General features: G+C 36.8%; 1 protein-coding gene across 1 annotated transcript; it reads right to left on the bottom strand.

Annotated features, from left to right (window-relative positions):
- Positions 1 to 1123: 1123 nt before the first annotated feature.
- On the bottom strand, positions 1124 to 14365 carry LOC135841410 (uncharacterized). Its single transcript, XM_065358355.1, has 4 exons — positions 14133 to 14365; positions 10332 to 10631; positions 9712 to 10240; positions 1124 to 1391 (listed from the first exon to the last, which is right to left on the bottom strand). Exons 1-4 carry the CDS (start codon positions 14140 to 14142, stop codon positions 1124 to 1126), a joined length of 1107 nt encoding a protein of 368 aa, XP_065214427.1. The 5' UTR covers positions 14143 to 14365.
- Positions 14366 to 17217: the final 2852 nt, after the last annotated feature.

Below are 17217 nucleotides of genomic sequence, written 5' to 3'. Positions count from 1 at the left end.
AGTAATTTTGAAATCATTACCTCATCACCTCTCTTTCGCTCTCCTTTCCTAAAATTACCCAAAACACTGAAAAAAATCCTTCCAAAAGTCGTGTATGTATAAGAGTTATAGGTATCTAAACTCTTCTTCTTCGACCTTGAAACTTTATAAATATTCGAAAAAAGTTGATAAATTAATTGAGAAAATGAGGCGCTGACAGTGATCTAAAAAGTTTTAATCCCCCCCCCCTCTTTCGGTCGGTTTGTGTGTGTGGTTGATATTCGATAGATCTGGATAATTGGAAAAGTTGGGAAAACTCGTTTCTTCGAAATAGGGAACTCTCAGATCGCTGAGTTGTTGGTTTTGGGTCTACAAGAATTTTTTCATTTTTACCCTTCAATACCTAGACTGAAAATAATTTTCATCAATTTTTTACGAGATGCTTAAAATATTTTTCATTCCTGTATTAAAATGCAGACCTCGTTATAATTTTTTTTCTGAACGTAGCTCTGAATTGAGATTTTTAAAAAGACTCGTTAGCTGATCAGGTGTACTAAGTAAGCATACCTAGACTTCGAAGTGTGCGTTTGAAAATCGAAAGTGCTAGACGTCGTCATCGGCATCGCGTTATAATTCGTATACTTACAGTACACTATACAATAACGATGCTATAATTACGCGGTTTGTTTTACAAACCGTTACAGGCAGACGCGCAGACAAAGACCATCTAATGAAACAAAAAAAAACAAAAATCGCATCTGTATAAAGACGCTAAAGAAGAAGAAAAAAACCAATACGTAGACATACCGTAAAGACCATAAAGTGCGAGAGAATTTCCTTATGACAGCTGGACAGGCGTTTATGTAGTAGCAAGGACAAGTAAAAGTGCATCTTGAACGCAACTAAAATGTGAAATACTCGTAAGTATACTTACGATGTTGGAAAATAGCTTGCTAATAATATAGGCCATATTATGACTGGCTATCGATAATAGTCGATCTCGATGGTCAATGGCTAAATAGTAAATAGCATAATATTGAGAAAGCGCTCGCTCGCGCTCGTCTTCAAAGGTCGTTGATTGAGGAGCTGAAAATGAAACACAAGAGCAAGACGTATTGGCGTATAGTTAATAATCATTTATTCGTCATAAATATCGACTGTAGCTGGCGAATTCCGGTCTCGCATATAAGGCCGGAATATTACAAGGGTACAAGTCATCGGTACATATGTCACTGTCGTCTAAATCTGTTGTCGAGTTGTTGTTGGTATTTGTTCGGCTGCCATTGTCGCTGTCGCTGTCGCTGCTGCTAATGGTTACTGCTTGCAGATATGCGTCTCTGTAGCGTTTCAAAGCGCTTCTAATTTCCACGTTCTTCTGCACGAACTTGAAAGTTTGCAGGAATTTCAATAACCTGCGCAAAACAAATTACTTTCATTTTTCAAACGCTTTTCTTTCGTGTCTGTTCTGGATTTGTGAAATTTTCCCCAACCGTTATACTCGGCACCAAAAGACTAAAGAGCTAAATTGCTTACGCAGAATACCAGTAGACTATCTCAGCTTTTCTTATTATACGCGTAGGTAGGCCTACTTGCCATCTTCGCAAAAACCATCGGTACCCTTATAGCACTGTATCGTGTACCTAATTACCTGCTAATTGTGCTTACGTTAGATCAACCCTTACAATATGCACAGACGTACCTGAACCTACCTATCCTTGAAAATGGAAACCTTAAGTATACCTACTTAGTCACCTCTCACCTTGGGTACCAAAAAACCGTAAGAATTTTCACGGCGTTTGGCGGATTAATTTCTTCGTACCATAAATCCGTTATTTTTAAACGGCTTTTAATTTCCTAGAATTAGAATTACGAATGCTTATACTCGAGATTCGAGAACCCGTTGATTGTTGGAGTTACGCAAATTTGCCAATATCGAAAAGAATCAATTTTTCGGCTATAATCGAACTTACAAATGTCGTAATTCCGCGAATAATTTTTCGTTTGGTTTGATTACGAGTAGAAAGCGATTTAAATAGTACCGCTAATCGACTGAGTAAATACGAGTACGAGTTACATTGCAATAGCAATAGCAATACTGCAATAAATACGCACTGCGTAGGTGCATACCAATTGAATTATACTAATCGATTCAACTCGTAAGCTATACGCCATATCTAACGGGTGATAAATGAAATCCAACTTATGTTTGATTCATCTCGATACGTGATCGGTGATTTTTTTCGCATGGTTTCTAAAATAAATTATTCCGCCTTGAAATCGTAACCGAGGATCCGAAATTCAGTGTATTTGAAGATTAAGTATTCGTACAGCATTAGGTAGACCTACTCAAATTTTACGAATAAGTACCTGTGATTTTTATCTTACTTATCGACAAAAATTTCGATAAATTCTCTTCATTGACGAAAATTTTAGGTTGTGAAATTTATTTTTCGATTTTTGAAAATTCAACCAATCTGGTACGTTTCTTATAGAAGAAAATCGAAATTAAAGTTTTATAATTATAAGTACCCTTCCTATTTCTGATTTTCCGAGTCGATTAATGATGGTTTTGCACCGTTTTGGAGCCTCCAGCGGATTTTTGAATTCTCCCTATTTCGGTAGGGTGAAAATTAAACTCATGCTGTTGGATCGATATTTGCATAAATATTTTCAAAATATCTTTCTATGTCGGTTCAAATTCAAAATTTTCTCCAAAGATTATTTTTTTTTCAATTTGAAAATTTGAAAATTTTAGGCACAGAAAGATTTTGAAAATGTGTTCATATCGATCGAAAGGATCACTAAGATGGTAAATCCAAGTTTATTGTACTGAATTTCATTTTCACTCAATTGAGTTTTTTTTTTGTTTCGAAAATTGGAAAATCCAAAAGTCCGCTGGAGGCTTCGGAACGGTACGAAACCATCACCAATCGACTCACGAGGTTGAAAATTGCGTACAAACCAATTTTTAGCCTTTTATATCAATTTTATTAAATTTTGATTTTTTTTTTCAACGAAAAATTGAGTAATTTCAAATTTTTAAGAATTTTGCAAAAAATTGAAAAATGAATTTGGAGTTCCTTTTCAATTCAATTCTGTTCAGTTCAAAAAATTTTTGTGGCAATTGGGATACTTCTCTTGTTAGGACAGCTACCAAAATAAATTTCAGTTGCAAGAGCGGAAAATTGATAGTTTCGCGAGGCGAATGACCCAAAATATTCCAAAAATTGCTCATGATTGATGAGTTTTTGTCTCCCAAAAAAATCTAGCTACATTCAAAGGCCCGATTCTAAAATAAGCTGGGAAAATGGTATTTTTGGAAGACAAATTTTTCTTCTAAAATAAAATCATGTCTCGTAATCTCAAAGATAGCAATTTTTTGGCTCGAGGGAGAAATGTCGAAATTTACAAAAAAAATAAGTAAATAAACAAATAATATATCGCTGCTTTCAACAAAAATGTAACGAGAAAAAAATAATTATAATGATGAAGCCAGTTTTTCAAAATTAAAAAAAAAACGTGTTTTCACTGATTTTTTCAAATTTTTGAAAAAAGAGTTTATCGGTTTTTGAACCAAATTAACCAAAATCGAAAGAGTTTGAAAAACACATCATTAGACAAAATTTTAGAGTTCAAAGTGCAGTTTTTCGATTTTTGGTTTTTTTTTGGAAAATTAAACCGGCCCAAAAATGGGAGGAAAAATCAAAATTTCACAAAATAAACCTATGTAAAAAGCATAAATTCGGCTAACAACGGCCTCGAATCGTTTCGAGAAATTCTGGAACCGCCGACAGATTTTTCAAAGTTGAAATTTTCACAAAGTTTTAATTACGTAGTTGAAAAACTAATTTTTTTTTCGCAAAATGCACTTCTTAAAAATTGAGACTGATTGAATATCTTCCTCATTTTAGAGGGGGGGGGGGGGTTGAAAATACATATTTTCTGTGCCAAAACTCTGTTTTTTCCATTTATCCCCTTTTTCTTTCAGATTTTTCATTTTTTTTCATTTTTCCAGTCTTTTTTTTAATGGAGATTTTTGACCTGATTGAATTATGATCAAAACCCTCTCTCCCTCCCTTTCCTATTTCAAACCGTGTTATAGCTTTCAGCGAATTTTCAAGTTTTTAACCCTTGAAAAATACTTACCATTCTAAAATGTAGATTTGAACCGCCAGAAATTGATAAATTTTTTTTTCATTTTAAATAACAATATTGTCCTTGTTGCTGCAGTAGTTTTTCTCCTCGTTTATTCTGTTATTAAAGTCGTAAAACCAAAAAAGAAAGAAAGTTTTTCGGAAGTACGAACATTTTGACTTGTTAGAAATTAAGTACTTAATTAATTAGCTCCCCTGTTCGTTCACGATGCTGATGTTTATTTACTTTGGTACGAACGAAACGAATCGTTTTGAAAATAAAACGCCGAATTACCGAAGGCGATACTGAGCTTATTCTTTGGATGACAGCAAATTTGAGACGACCACCACCGATACAGCATTTTTCGTGTTTAAGTAAGATATGGGGGAAGGCAGGGGGGGGTTATTTTCGCACTTGTGTAGTCTCATACTATCTGTTGGGCGTTTTATGTTTTATGCAAATGCTCGTTCATTAGATTCTCTGCTCATCTCTTTTTCGCTTTTTAAACACCGCCGCGCTGCTCCGTATTGTTAGGTATCGCGAGATGAAAATTTTCCATTTTTATAAATTATTCGCTTGTCTGTCTCTTCGACTTTTGAATATTTTACTCCAACTCGAACCTTTTTAACGTTTTAAAATAGCACGCGCCGAGAGGGCTCGGTAATTTATAAAACTTTTTCTAAATTAAGCGCTATTTTAGGAAAGACGCTCGACGCTTAGGTTTTGAATATTCGTCGTGGTTGTAATCGTACCCCTTCTTCTCGTCTTTCCGAGTCTCTCGGCGTTGTTTTAGAGTTACGAGCAATTTACCTGCGAAAGGTGGAATTATTAACTTATGGTTTTTTTCCATTTCGAGATATTCTGCCCATTTACGTGTAGTTTTTTTCTTGAAGTGATTTTGATGTGTGGTGAAAACGCGATCGTTTGCTACATCCCCTCTCCCTCAGATCTCTGATGAAAAAATATAATGCGAATTCGAGTTCTCACGCGGAGCCGTCGAGATTTTATGCCTCTCGAAGTATACATTTTCAAGAGCTTTCCCCCTCACTTGGGCCTGTTTTCTTCTCTTTTTCAAAAGTAGTAACTTCCTTCAAAAAAACATGATTCGAATTTATGAAATTTGAAAAACCCAAAAATAAACTCCTCGAATTAAAAAACCTCCTTTTTAGGCCCCCCGCCCCTGGAAACTTCTTCTTTAATAAAAGTACATACATGCGGAGGGTCATTCCATGTCAACTCAACCAACGTTTTTGAGTCATGTCTTTCAATTTCGCTCAAATTTTGTTTACAAGACATAGCCATTACCCACCCCCCAGTAAGTAAGAACCCCGCAATTAGTTTGGTCCCAGCCCCCTCAGGGGGTGGGTGAGGGGGCTTCGGCTTCCATTATTTTCACATTGTCTCGAAGTACTCAACTTCAGCAGCCCATTCCTCCAAAACTATGATACTTTGATCGAAACGGATTTCGCAGTCCATTGCATTTAAAACTTTTATCACAAGATTTTTTAAAAAAATAATAAGAAAGAATCAAGTTCAAATTTAACGTAGTAGGTATAAATATAGACAAAAATAACACATTGTAACTTGATTATTTTGGGCGAAACTTTCGAAGGAAAATTTGGGACATGTGACGTATCGAATTATATGTTTTTGGTGACGCTGAACACAAATATGACGTCAGAGTTTTGATAGGACCTCATCCATGGCCCCCAGCACCTCCCCAAGTGGGGTAAAAGTTAAAGAAAGTGTTTTGTTCATGCGACACATGGAATATAGTCCGGCATATGACAATAGGAGTAATTGCACCCCCCCCCCGGTCGATCCTCCGGGACAACTTTTTTCTTAATGGGGACATCCTAAGGAACATTTTAAAGCGAACTTGTCCAGAAAAAAGTTGGCCTTACTTACAAAATGGTGGCCATTTTGATTGACAGGTCAGCCGAAATCGCAGATTTTGCGTTCCAACATAGGACATGGACAAAATTTTTCAAACTGTACAAAAGTAGATCGAAAGATCAAGAAAAAATTTATCACCTGTAAAAATTTCAAGTGCTAAAGTGCGTTTTTCGATTTTTGGTGAATTTTTGAAAATCAAATTCAGGCCAAAAATGAGGGGAAAAAATCAAAATTTTACCAAATTGACCAAGAACGCTGAAATTTGGGATATATCCTATTTTCGACATGCCAAATCGATTGGAAACGGTTTCAACCCGTTTTGAGCAGTTCTGGAGCCTCCAGCGGATTTTTGAAACTCGAAGTTCCCACAAAATTCCATCAAATTGGAGTTGTAAAGCTAAAATTTATTCTAAACACTAATTTCAATAAGCTACGAAGTACTGCAGCTGAATTTAAAGTGGTTTTGGAGCCTCCAGCGACTTTTTGAAAATTCCTGAAACCTCCAACACATTTTTGAAACTTTAAATTTTCACAAAATCTCATCAAACTGAGATAGAGAGTCGAAATTCATTCTGCAAACTAATTTCAACACGCTACAAAATTGACTGCTGGTGGATTTCAAGTCGTTTTGGAGCCTCCAGCGACTTTTTGAAAGGTTGTATGGCGTTTTTTTTTTGGAAAATTAAAATTTCCTAAAAGTTGCTGGAAGCTTCAAAATTATTTGAAACCACCAAGTAGACTGCGAAGTAAATTTCAGCTTGCTAACTCCACTTGATAAATTAATGCTGGGGAAATTTCAAGTTTCAAAAATCTACTGGAGGCTCCAGTAATTATCAAAAAAGTCACTGGAAGCTCTAAAATGACTTGAACCCACCTGAAGGTCGTCTTCAGAGGGTGTTAAAATTGGAGTGTAGAGTAAATTTCAGCTTTCCATCTCCACTTTGATGGAATTTTGTGAAAATTCAAAGTTTCAAAAATCTGCTGGAGGCTTTAGGAATTTTCAAAAAGTTGCTGGAGGCTTCAAAACGACTTGAAATTCACCTGCAGTACTTCGTAGCGTATTGAAATTAGTTTTTAGAATAAATTTCAGCTTTCCAACTCCATTTTTGTGGGAATTTCGAGTTTCAAAAATCTGCTGGAGGCTCCAGAACTGCTCAAAACGGGTTGAAACCGTTTCCAATCGATTTGGCATGTCAAAAATAGGGTATATCCCAAATTTCAGCTTTCTTGGTCAATTTGGTAAAATTTTGATTTTTTCCCTCATTTTTGGCCTAAATTTGATTTTCAAAAATTCACCAAAAATCGAAAAACGCACTTTAGCACTTGAAATTTTCACGGGTGATAAATTTTTGCATGATCTTTCGATCTACCTTTGTAAAGTTTGAAAAATTTCGCGCAAGTCCTATGTTGAAACGCAAAATCTGCGATTCCGGCTGACCTGTCAATGAAAATGGCTGCAATTTTGTAAGGAAGGCCAACTTCTTTTTGGGTAAGTTCGTTTTAAAATGTTTCTTAGGATGTCCCCTTAAAGAAAAAAGTTGTCCCGGAGGATCGGCGGGGGGGGGAGGGGGTGCAATTACTCCTATTGTCATATGCCAAACTAATAGGCCTAGTATGTTTTTGGTAACGCTTGAACACGAATATAATGTCTGATTTTTGATTGGACCCCATCCACGGCCCCAGGATCCCGCCAAAGGGGGTGACCCAAAAAAAATTTGTTACATTCGTGTGATGACACATGAAGTAAGTATGTTTTCTATATCGTTGAACACGAATATAGCCATAGTTTTTCAAATAGACCTCACCCATGGCCCCCAGAACCTCCCCCAATTGGTAAAAGTCCAAAAAAATTGTTGGAGGCCGTGGATGGAGTCCAATAAAAAATCTGACATCATATTCGTGTTCAGCGTCACCAAAAACATACTGTTCCATGTGTCGCATGAACAAAACACTTTTTTGAACTTTTACCCCATTTGGGGAGGTGCTGGAGGCCAAGGATGGGATCCTATCGACAATCTGACGTCATATTCGTGTTCAGCGTCACCAAAAACATACAATTCAATACGTCACATGCCCCAAATTTTCTTTCGAAAGTTTCGTCCGAAATTGGTGATGGTAGCTCCCACTTACAGCGTCATTTTGAAAGTTGAGCTTTCAATTTGAAAGTTCAACTTTTAACTTTTGAAAATTTCAAAATGCTTAAAAAGTTTTAAATGTAATGCCCTTTCGAACTGTGAAATCAGTTTTGATCAATGTATCATAGTTTTGGAGGAATGGGGTGCTGAAGTTGAGTACCTCGAGACAATGTGAAAATAATGGAAGCCCCCACCCGCCCCCTGAGGGGGCTGGGACCAAACTAATTGCGGGATTCTTACTTACTGGATGGGTGTATATTGTAAAAATAATTTGAGCGAAATCGAAAGACATGACTTTCAAAATCGCACTTTTTTGGTCGAATTGACATGGAATGACCCTGGAGTAAGTATATAGAAAATTGGAAAAAATCAAAAATAGTGTAGAAAATCGATCTGAAAAACCTGGAAAAGCCACGGAAAATGACTTGCCAAAAATACTGAACACCCTGTTGTCAACTCTCCCAAATTTCTCAACTGCGAGTAAGTTCTAATTTTTCCCAAAAATTTCCAACTTTCGGCTCGTCTCTAGCTAAGTACGCCTCCTATAGGAGAACTACTCGTACGTATACGAGTAGTTATAGGTAGTGGAAAGGATATTTATCGGGTTTTTGTTGGCCCAGATTTCGTGACGGAGTCGAATCCGTTATAGAATCTGACCCAACCTAAAAATTAGTACGAAGGATGAGTGTGATTTAAACTTTGAAGTTTCAACGCGTACGTGTTTTGGAAATCATTTATCTGTAGGAATTATCGATTTTCATCTAATTAATGTTGCTTTTTCATTTACTTTTCGATGTGAAAAGTGATCGTTTGTCGGTGTCGGTGTCGGTTGATTAACGAATGTCCACACCTTTGGTTGGTGCGACAAAGTACCTAATGCCGTTTCATTTTGTAGTTACTTACTGGTATTTTGAAATACCGATCATTTTATTCGATAGGTTAGGTAGGTCGATCGGTCGGTCGGTAGACTGTGCTCTGTGCATCGTATCGAAAGTGAGCGCCGCGCCGCCGCCGCCGCCGCCGCACCGTACGATACGTGAATTAGATTAGCGTTAAATTGGTCGGAAATAAATGCACCGCACCTATTTCGAAGAATAGATACTCGTAGTAGAAAATAGCGTTTTTTCTCGATCTTATTTTATTTTGTTTTGTTTTGTTTGTTAATTTTGCGGCGGTAGGTATTTCATTTTTTCGGCGTTTCTTTCTCTATACGAGTACACAGATGCTGCATAAGGCAGAGAAAGAGCGAGCGAGAAAGAGTCAGGCACGCGGCGCGGCGCGCCGGCCGCGTTCATAAGACGGCCAAAATATGTAGCGAGATTCTTGGTTATAATAATCGAACGGAAATACGCTTTAAATGGCTGATTATTGTCGGCTAGAATACGGCTGTGGCTGTGGCTGTGGCGATGGCGGCGCTCGATATGCTAATTGCTAATTGACGGTACCTATCGCGTTGCTCCGGTGTGAGAAGAACGAATGCGTGAAATGCGTACGGTGCAGTGGAATGCGTTCGCCTTGCTCTAGCTGCCGAGTACCGAGGAGTACAAAGTACGTGTATTTTACTTACCAAGACACGGGCTTGACGAAAACCGAGCCGGAGTCTCGAGAGCCCAACTGACAAGCCAGCTTTTCCAGACACCTGTCGGATTGCACCACGGCTACCAAAATATCTCCGGCAGCGCTGGTCATCACAGATCCGCTGTCCATGTCACCTTCGTCGAGGAAAGATCTTGCTTTGGAGGCGGTCGTATTGGTGGTATTCGGCTGCATGACTAAGAACACGGGCTGCGGAGTGGCCGGCGACGGTGTCGTCGTTCCGGTGAACACCTCCCTGATGCGATTCCACAGCGGCGTAAACAGCAGCAGAATCGGTAGCAGGATTGGCAACGAGAGCACCAAGAAACCCAAAGGCAACAGGAACATTTTCACGATAAGCGCCTTTACCGCCAGTATTATAGGTATTTTGGTGAGAATGGCGGCTGTGACCGCTCCCACTAGCGTTCTAAGGATACCTACTCGTGGCACGCCGCTGGTCGACAGAAAGTCTCCGATCATCGTACTCATAACGTGGTCTTGGCAATCGGGAAGCGATCCGGCTGCAAAAGCGAATGCGAAGCGTATAAATTAAAAAAAAACTGCCTCCAAATTGGTAATGGTACAGAAAGTATAGTTAGGTATTTAATTTACCAGATGGATAGTACGCTGTGGGGTACGGAGGAGGAGGATACGTGGGTTTCTTCTTGTTATCGGGCGTAAGGCTGTTGTAGTAACCGCCGCCATTGTAGTCGGATGGCTTGAAAGGGTCCGGGCCACCGGCGCTGGTCGAAGCGTACGACGGATATCCAGCGAACGTGGTGTAGTAACTCGAGCCACTGGCGCTCGGGTAGTCGCGACTTGAGATCTTATTCGTTTCGCCGGCTGCTTTCAGCATATCGTTGCATGTGCACACATGTAGAACGGTCAATAACGTCGTCCAAATTATCTTCTCTGTAATTGTTTCATATTACATAGATTTTTTTCAACCTTATACTCGTAAATTATTGCCAATTTTAACGTATTGCCTAGTGCCTACAAAAATTTGGCGTGCATTCGTGTGCAATTTTCAGCATCAAGTTGCTTTGAGAATTGCAGGTCGAACGGAAGTCTGGGGGAGGGGGAGGGGAGTTGAAGTATCGAAACCGATTACTTTATGGAGTAGGAATGTTTTTCAGTGTACCTACTCAGGATACCCAAAGTTTTAAGAAAATGAGAAAATGTCGAGAACCCATTTTTATTTTTTTGAGGCATTAGCATGAGAAAAAAAACATTTCTTTTGAAAATAATACATACCAAGTTGAGAAATTTAATCCAGAGACACTCGAAAATAACATTTTTGATCTGCCAAAATCACTTATCGGTGCACTTATTTTTTAAATGAGCTTTTAACCCATCGCTGTAGGCCTATTGCTCGACCGGGGGGGGGGGGCGGCTTGTCAACCGAAAATTAGCCGGATGATATGAGAGAAAAAATACCAATTTTTCCGAATAAAAAAGTGAGTTTTTTAATGTGAAATTAAAGATGAGAAGACAGTTTTGCCAATTGATATGCGAGGGCAAAAGCTTTTGAATATTCATGTTTTGATAAATGAAAGAACAATGGTTTTTTTTGTGGAACGAGGTTGATTTTTTTTTGGCTTAAAAATTTTAGAATTTGAAATTTGAATGATTTTTTTTTAAATTTCAGTTACAAAAAAGGACAGCAAAAAAGCCCGGACGAAGTGAGAGCAAAAGCTCTCAAAATTTCTCATTTCGAGAAGTAAAAAAAATGTTTTTTTCATGTGGGAAGTTTGATTTTGGATTTAAACATTTTTTTTGAGTTTGAATAATGGATTTTTAGAAAGTTTGATGTTGAAAAAGAAAAGCCAACAGGCTTGAGTAGTGAAGCGAGGACTGAAGTTTAAGGCTAAAAAGTTTCAAAATTCATCGATTTGGTCGCGTCGAGTCTCGGAAACATTTTACAACGGGGGGGGGGGGGGATTTCCCTCATAGTTTCGCCCCTGATTACGAGAGTTCATGAGGGTGTCGCGATTTCATTTTTGAAGAGGACTTGACTCCAAAACCGAAAGTGAATCCCAAAATGGAGGTACAAAATTGAAAATTTTCAAAAAGTATCTCCCTTTTGCCTTACTTATAGTGAGGTTATTTTTGATCTGAGGGGCAAATGGTGGATGAAATTGAGATCAGCGCTTCCGAAAACTTGTGATTCAATACTCGTGTGGTATTTTTGAAGCATTCAATTTTTCTTTCCACGAAAAAAAGAGTGAAAAAAGCAGTTTAAACATTTTTTTTGATTAAAAAAAAGAAATATCAGTAAAATACAACCTAGGTTCTAAAAAAAATATATATATCAAAATTGAAAGTTTTATCATAGTAAAACCATTTTTAAAATGTTTGAAATAATGTTGCTGAAAAATTGTTTGATGTTATCTAAAAATCGGTAACCCCCCCCCCCCCCTCTTTCCCAAATGAAAAAAAAATGTTTGAAATAAAGAAATCAGTCGATTACAAAAAATCGCCAAAATCATAAAACATTATTCAAACTCTCACAACATCCACAAAAACACAGAAATGAAACAAATGTTTGTAAAATGATTCAAAAAATGTGCAAATTATCGAAAAAAACTTGAAGTTGATCAGAATATGTAAGACTATTAGCATGAAAAATGAACGGATTGTCGAAAAATTGCCAAAGCTAGAAATTGAGAGAGCATCATTGAAAGGTCATCAAACAAAATATAACATCATTTTAAAATTTTGTAAATTCATAAAAAGTAGCTGAATTCACACGAAACTCGTAAAAAATGAAGTTGAAGTTCATAAAATGTCGCCAAAAGAATCGAATTATCGCCAAACTTCGCGAAATACAAACAAAATTAATGAAGTTGACGCACAAGCCATTAAAATTTATAAAAATTTGAATGAAATTATTTTTTTAAAAATAACATGATGCAAAAATGAATTAAAATTCTGAAAAATTTGATACAATTTTACTAAAACACCAAAAAAAAAATGAAAATTGACGATAAATTGGCCGAAATTACGAGAAAATCGATAAAATCGACATAGGATTTAGAAAATGTTGCAGTTGATCAAAAATCAAAATTATGCGATTCATTTTTAAAATTTATTCCTTAATGGTAAATTTGCATAAAACTCACTGAAAATGAAGCAATTTTTTTGAAAATGCCACCCAAAATTATACAAATTATACCTACCTAAAATTCTAGAAGCTTAACAAAATCACTGTACATAGAACTGACAAAAAAAGTGTAAAAAATTACTAAAATGATAGAAAATTGTTAAAATGATCAAAAAATTAATAAAATTGACGAAAACTTTTTGAAAATGAAGCAAAAGTTCATTTAAATTCCAAAAAAATACCTTTCATTAAAATCCTCCAAATCATTCAAAAATTATCACTGATATCGTAAAAGGTTAGAAAATGGCGAAAGAGTTGGTTAAAATCATTAAAAAAAACAATAAAATTAACATTACGAAGGGTTAAAAATTGGCAAAATGTTGATTAAATGTCACTAAATTCGCGTAAGAATTTACTGAAATGTGTGGAAAGTGGACCCTTTCGATTTTTTTTGCATCATGCTCCGAAATTTTTGATCCCCTCAAAAATTAGTCCAATTCGACAATCAATAATGGCAGTGATGAACAGAAATACTTTTAGGTACTTCGACTTGATGCATATCATCTCGAGTGACCCTCGTGAGGTAAAAATTATTTTTGAAATAATTAGCTTTTTGCATATTTTCTATTTTTTATGAAAAAGTTGATGCGATGCTAAATCCCCCCCCCCAGAACTAAAATATAAATTTTAAACATTTTCGGGGCCTCGCGCCCTTCTTCTTAGTTCGTCTTTTGATCTTATAATCCTATTTACTTCAATTTTTCATCCAAATTTTTTTTGAAATTTCACTATTCAGCTTTTGTGGATGATAAAATCAAATCGTTCTTTGCCCTGTACTCTGATTTTCTGACGGTTCTAAGAATGAAAATACTGAGGCAAATATCGAATTAAGAGAAGGGTATGTTTTATTTTTTCCAGGTTCCGAGTGTTGCTGGAAGTTTAAATTTATTTTCTAATTTTTTGCCGAGTGAATTTCATTCAACATTGTTGAATGTCAGCCAAAAAGTAGGTAGTCAAAAAAAAAAGTCGAATTTTCAGAATTCTGTAGGCACCTTGATTCTAATACGATATTTTTTAAATTCTAAAACATTTTCTCATCACCAATAAGAACATTTTTCATAGTTTAGATTTAAAAAAAAAATCAAATTAATCTGGTCTTTAAAAAAAAAAAAAAAACAAAAATGAAATTTTGGAAATGTGAGACACCAACGTAGGTAGTGCAAAAAAATGTTGGATACGATGAAAAAATTGCACACGAAACACAAAATAAACCTATATCGATTTAATATGTACATGTTCTCGGTACTTACTACTCATCATTGTTTCAAGAACTTTACACCACTTGCAACATATTCGCACAATTTTTTTTATTCGTGTTTTCAAATTTCTGTCGCCACTTACGAGCTCGAAAAAGTAAACGTAATACGCGTGCGAAAACGATATGAACTGTCAATTATCAGCTTATGTGTTTTTTTTTTATACCAGTCTCAAAATGTCGGCGTACTTTTGAAAATATTTTTACATACGATTTACTTTCTACGTTGAAAATAATAAATGAAAAAAAAAAAAAAAAATAGTGGGAGAATTCTTAAAGTACCTGTGAGATGAGGTACAGTGTGTAAGTGCAAAAATTACATATTCCGGTCATTTTTTTATTTTTTTGTGAAAAGTCGCTTCAAAAGAGGTCATGTGATATGGCAATTGAAGAAGAAATTTCGTCCATACGGCGTGCGTATTGTTTTTACGGATGGCAATGTCGCACTACATAAAGAAACCTTAACAATGATGACTAATTACTATATCGGCCGCAAAATACGTGCAAGTTTTCTGTTTTTCTGTTTTTATTATGGTATGCTTTTTCTGCTTCTTATATTTTTCGGTACTGGTACCGGTGCCGGTATATCCTGGAAGGCTTTTATAGACGGTCGTGTCTACGTGCGTAGATTTGAAATTGTCAAATACTTTCGAGGTGATTAAATTTTTTATTTTCCGTTTCTTTTCTTCTTTTTTTTTCTTTTTTCAGTTCAGCCTTGCCAGTGACCGAGAATTGCGAAGAAAGTTTGCCCGACTATTTTCACTTTCCGATGCCGAATACGAGTATACGAGTACGAGTACGAGAACTCTCGCTCCTGTAGGTCTAGGTTAAAGTACGAGTACGTTCATCGGCGCAAAGCTGTGAAATAAGCTCAAATTGTTGCGAATTGTATAGTGAACTTGAACAAACGAATATTTTTGCTGTCGCATCGTCGCCAACAATATATTATTATGATTTTTAACGGTATGTGGGTTTACTCTCGTTTAGGTACCTACTACATACATATAAACGTTGTAAACTAAATTGTGCTTATTTATTCGCTTCGATCGAATCGTATTTTTGAAAAGTTAGGTAGTAGGTACCTTACTTTCTTTCATGTGGTTATTCGCAAAACATTTTCGAAATCTAACGATTAAATAATGTGATCGTACGAAATAAATAATGTACCTCCTATTATTTAGATATTGTTTACAGCAATCTGTTCGGTACAGGATGTTCCAGAAGTTCGCGCAGATGGCTTTCTATATGGTTTTCGATTCGATGCAGATTGCTAACAAGGGAACCTCTTGAGGTGTCCGCCTCCGATTTGAACGGGACCGCGACTTTTTGAAAGAGCATGGTCTAAAACCCCAAAAACCAAATTTTCAGCTACCCAACTTCATATCTCGATTTTTGGCCAACGTCGCTGAAAATTCAAAATTGACTGTTTTTGGTGATTTATACTTTTTTTTCAAAAAAGTACGTACATGATCAGTAAAAATTATCAAAATAAATCCTAAAACTGATATTAATTTTCCAAATCCAAATTTCGCCATTTCCAGCCATTCTGGAGCCTCCAGCGCGATTTTTCAATTTCTCCAGAATTTTGAATTTGCTCCAGAAGACGTGAATAATAAGTTGGGCATCTGAAAATCGAGTTTTGTGTTATACTCGACCTGTTTATCGAATTCATCCACATTTGAGCCGATTCTGGAGGGGACACCTCAAGAGTGGGTTTTTGACCAGCTTTTTTTCAAAATAATGCATTTCTGGCAAATTTTTCCGAAGTCACATAGTTTTATTTTCAGAAATTTACAAATGCACTTTTGCAAAAACTGACATTGCATAATTTTTTTAAATGATTTACATTCACTTTATGCTTTGTTTTTGTGTTATGATTGGTTTCAATAACGTTTCATTTATTCCGAATTTTGAAAAAAAAAATGCTGAAGATTCGTCAGTTTTTGTTCATTTTTACTGAATTTTACGCTTTTGTGTTTTTTTTAGCACACTTTCGTGCAGTTTTGGTAAAGTTGACAGAAATTTTCTAATTTTTTTTAGACGATTTACATCTAATTTTATAGCGTTTGCTTTTTTTTCTCTTGTCCGGTCGGCAATATTCAGTATCTAAATTCCCTTCTTGTCCCAATACTCGAGGAACTTCATCCCCACGTCATCAATGGTCCGGTCCAGTTTGTCTGCGTTGAAGTCACCATAAGTATAATCAACACTTGAAAAGTTGTCTGTCATCTTGTAACTCGCCACATTCGCACAGATCGTCATCAGCCAAGTGCCATCTGTGTAGGTTGGATTTTGAGCGTGTTGTTCCGCTTTTGATTCTATTCAGCGTTTACCAGAGGCTGTACTTAAGTTGGTTGCCTTGGGGCAATGATTCGCTCATAGTATTCCTACTTGATGCTGTGTTCCAGATTTGACAGTGTTCAACTTTGGCAGGAGCACTCAATTCATTCACTGTTCTCAGGAAACCGTGTCTAGATTTTAGTCTGCTCTCTGGTAATTTGTTGTAGCCATGCATGGGGTGTAGGGGGTTGTGTTGCTTTAGTTTTTTCTGCTTTGGCAGCCACCTCCCTACAAACTCCTGGTGGTGCAATCCCAGTGAGACAACGCAGAGCTGTGAGTAGAGTTGGTCTGAGACATCCTGTCACCAATCGGCAGGCTTCATTCAGGAGCACATCTACTTTTTTAGCATGTGCTGATCGTCCCCATGCTGGGCAAGCATATTCTGCAACTGAGTAACACAGTGCTAGTGCTGATGTGCGCAGGACCTGTGGTTTAGCTCCCTATCTGCTACCTACCAGCTTTTGGATCAGATTTGTTCTAGTAGCCACTTTCATTTTGGTTTTTACACAGTGTTGCTGGTAGGTGAGTGATCTATCCAGTTTCACTCCTAGATATTTGGGGTGGTCATTGTGATTCAGTGCAGATTTGTTTCTCCATTGGATGTTGAGCTGTCTCTTGGCCTCACAGTTTTGCAGGTGGAACAAACCGGTTTCTGTCTTAGATGGATTCAGTCTGAGGTGGTTGGCTTTATAGTATTTGTCGAGTTTTTCTATTGCCTGATTCAGTGTGTCTTCCACCTC

Source organism: Planococcus citri, chromosome 1, assembly GCF_950023065.1.
Source record: "Planococcus citri chromosome 1, ihPlaCitr1.1, whole genome shotgun sequence".
In the NCBI taxonomy this organism is placed as follows: Eukaryota; Metazoa; Arthropoda; class Insecta; order Hemiptera; family Pseudococcidae; genus Planococcus; species Planococcus citri.
Note: the sequence above shows the minus strand (reverse complement) of the source record. Positions and strands in the feature narration are given on the sequence as shown.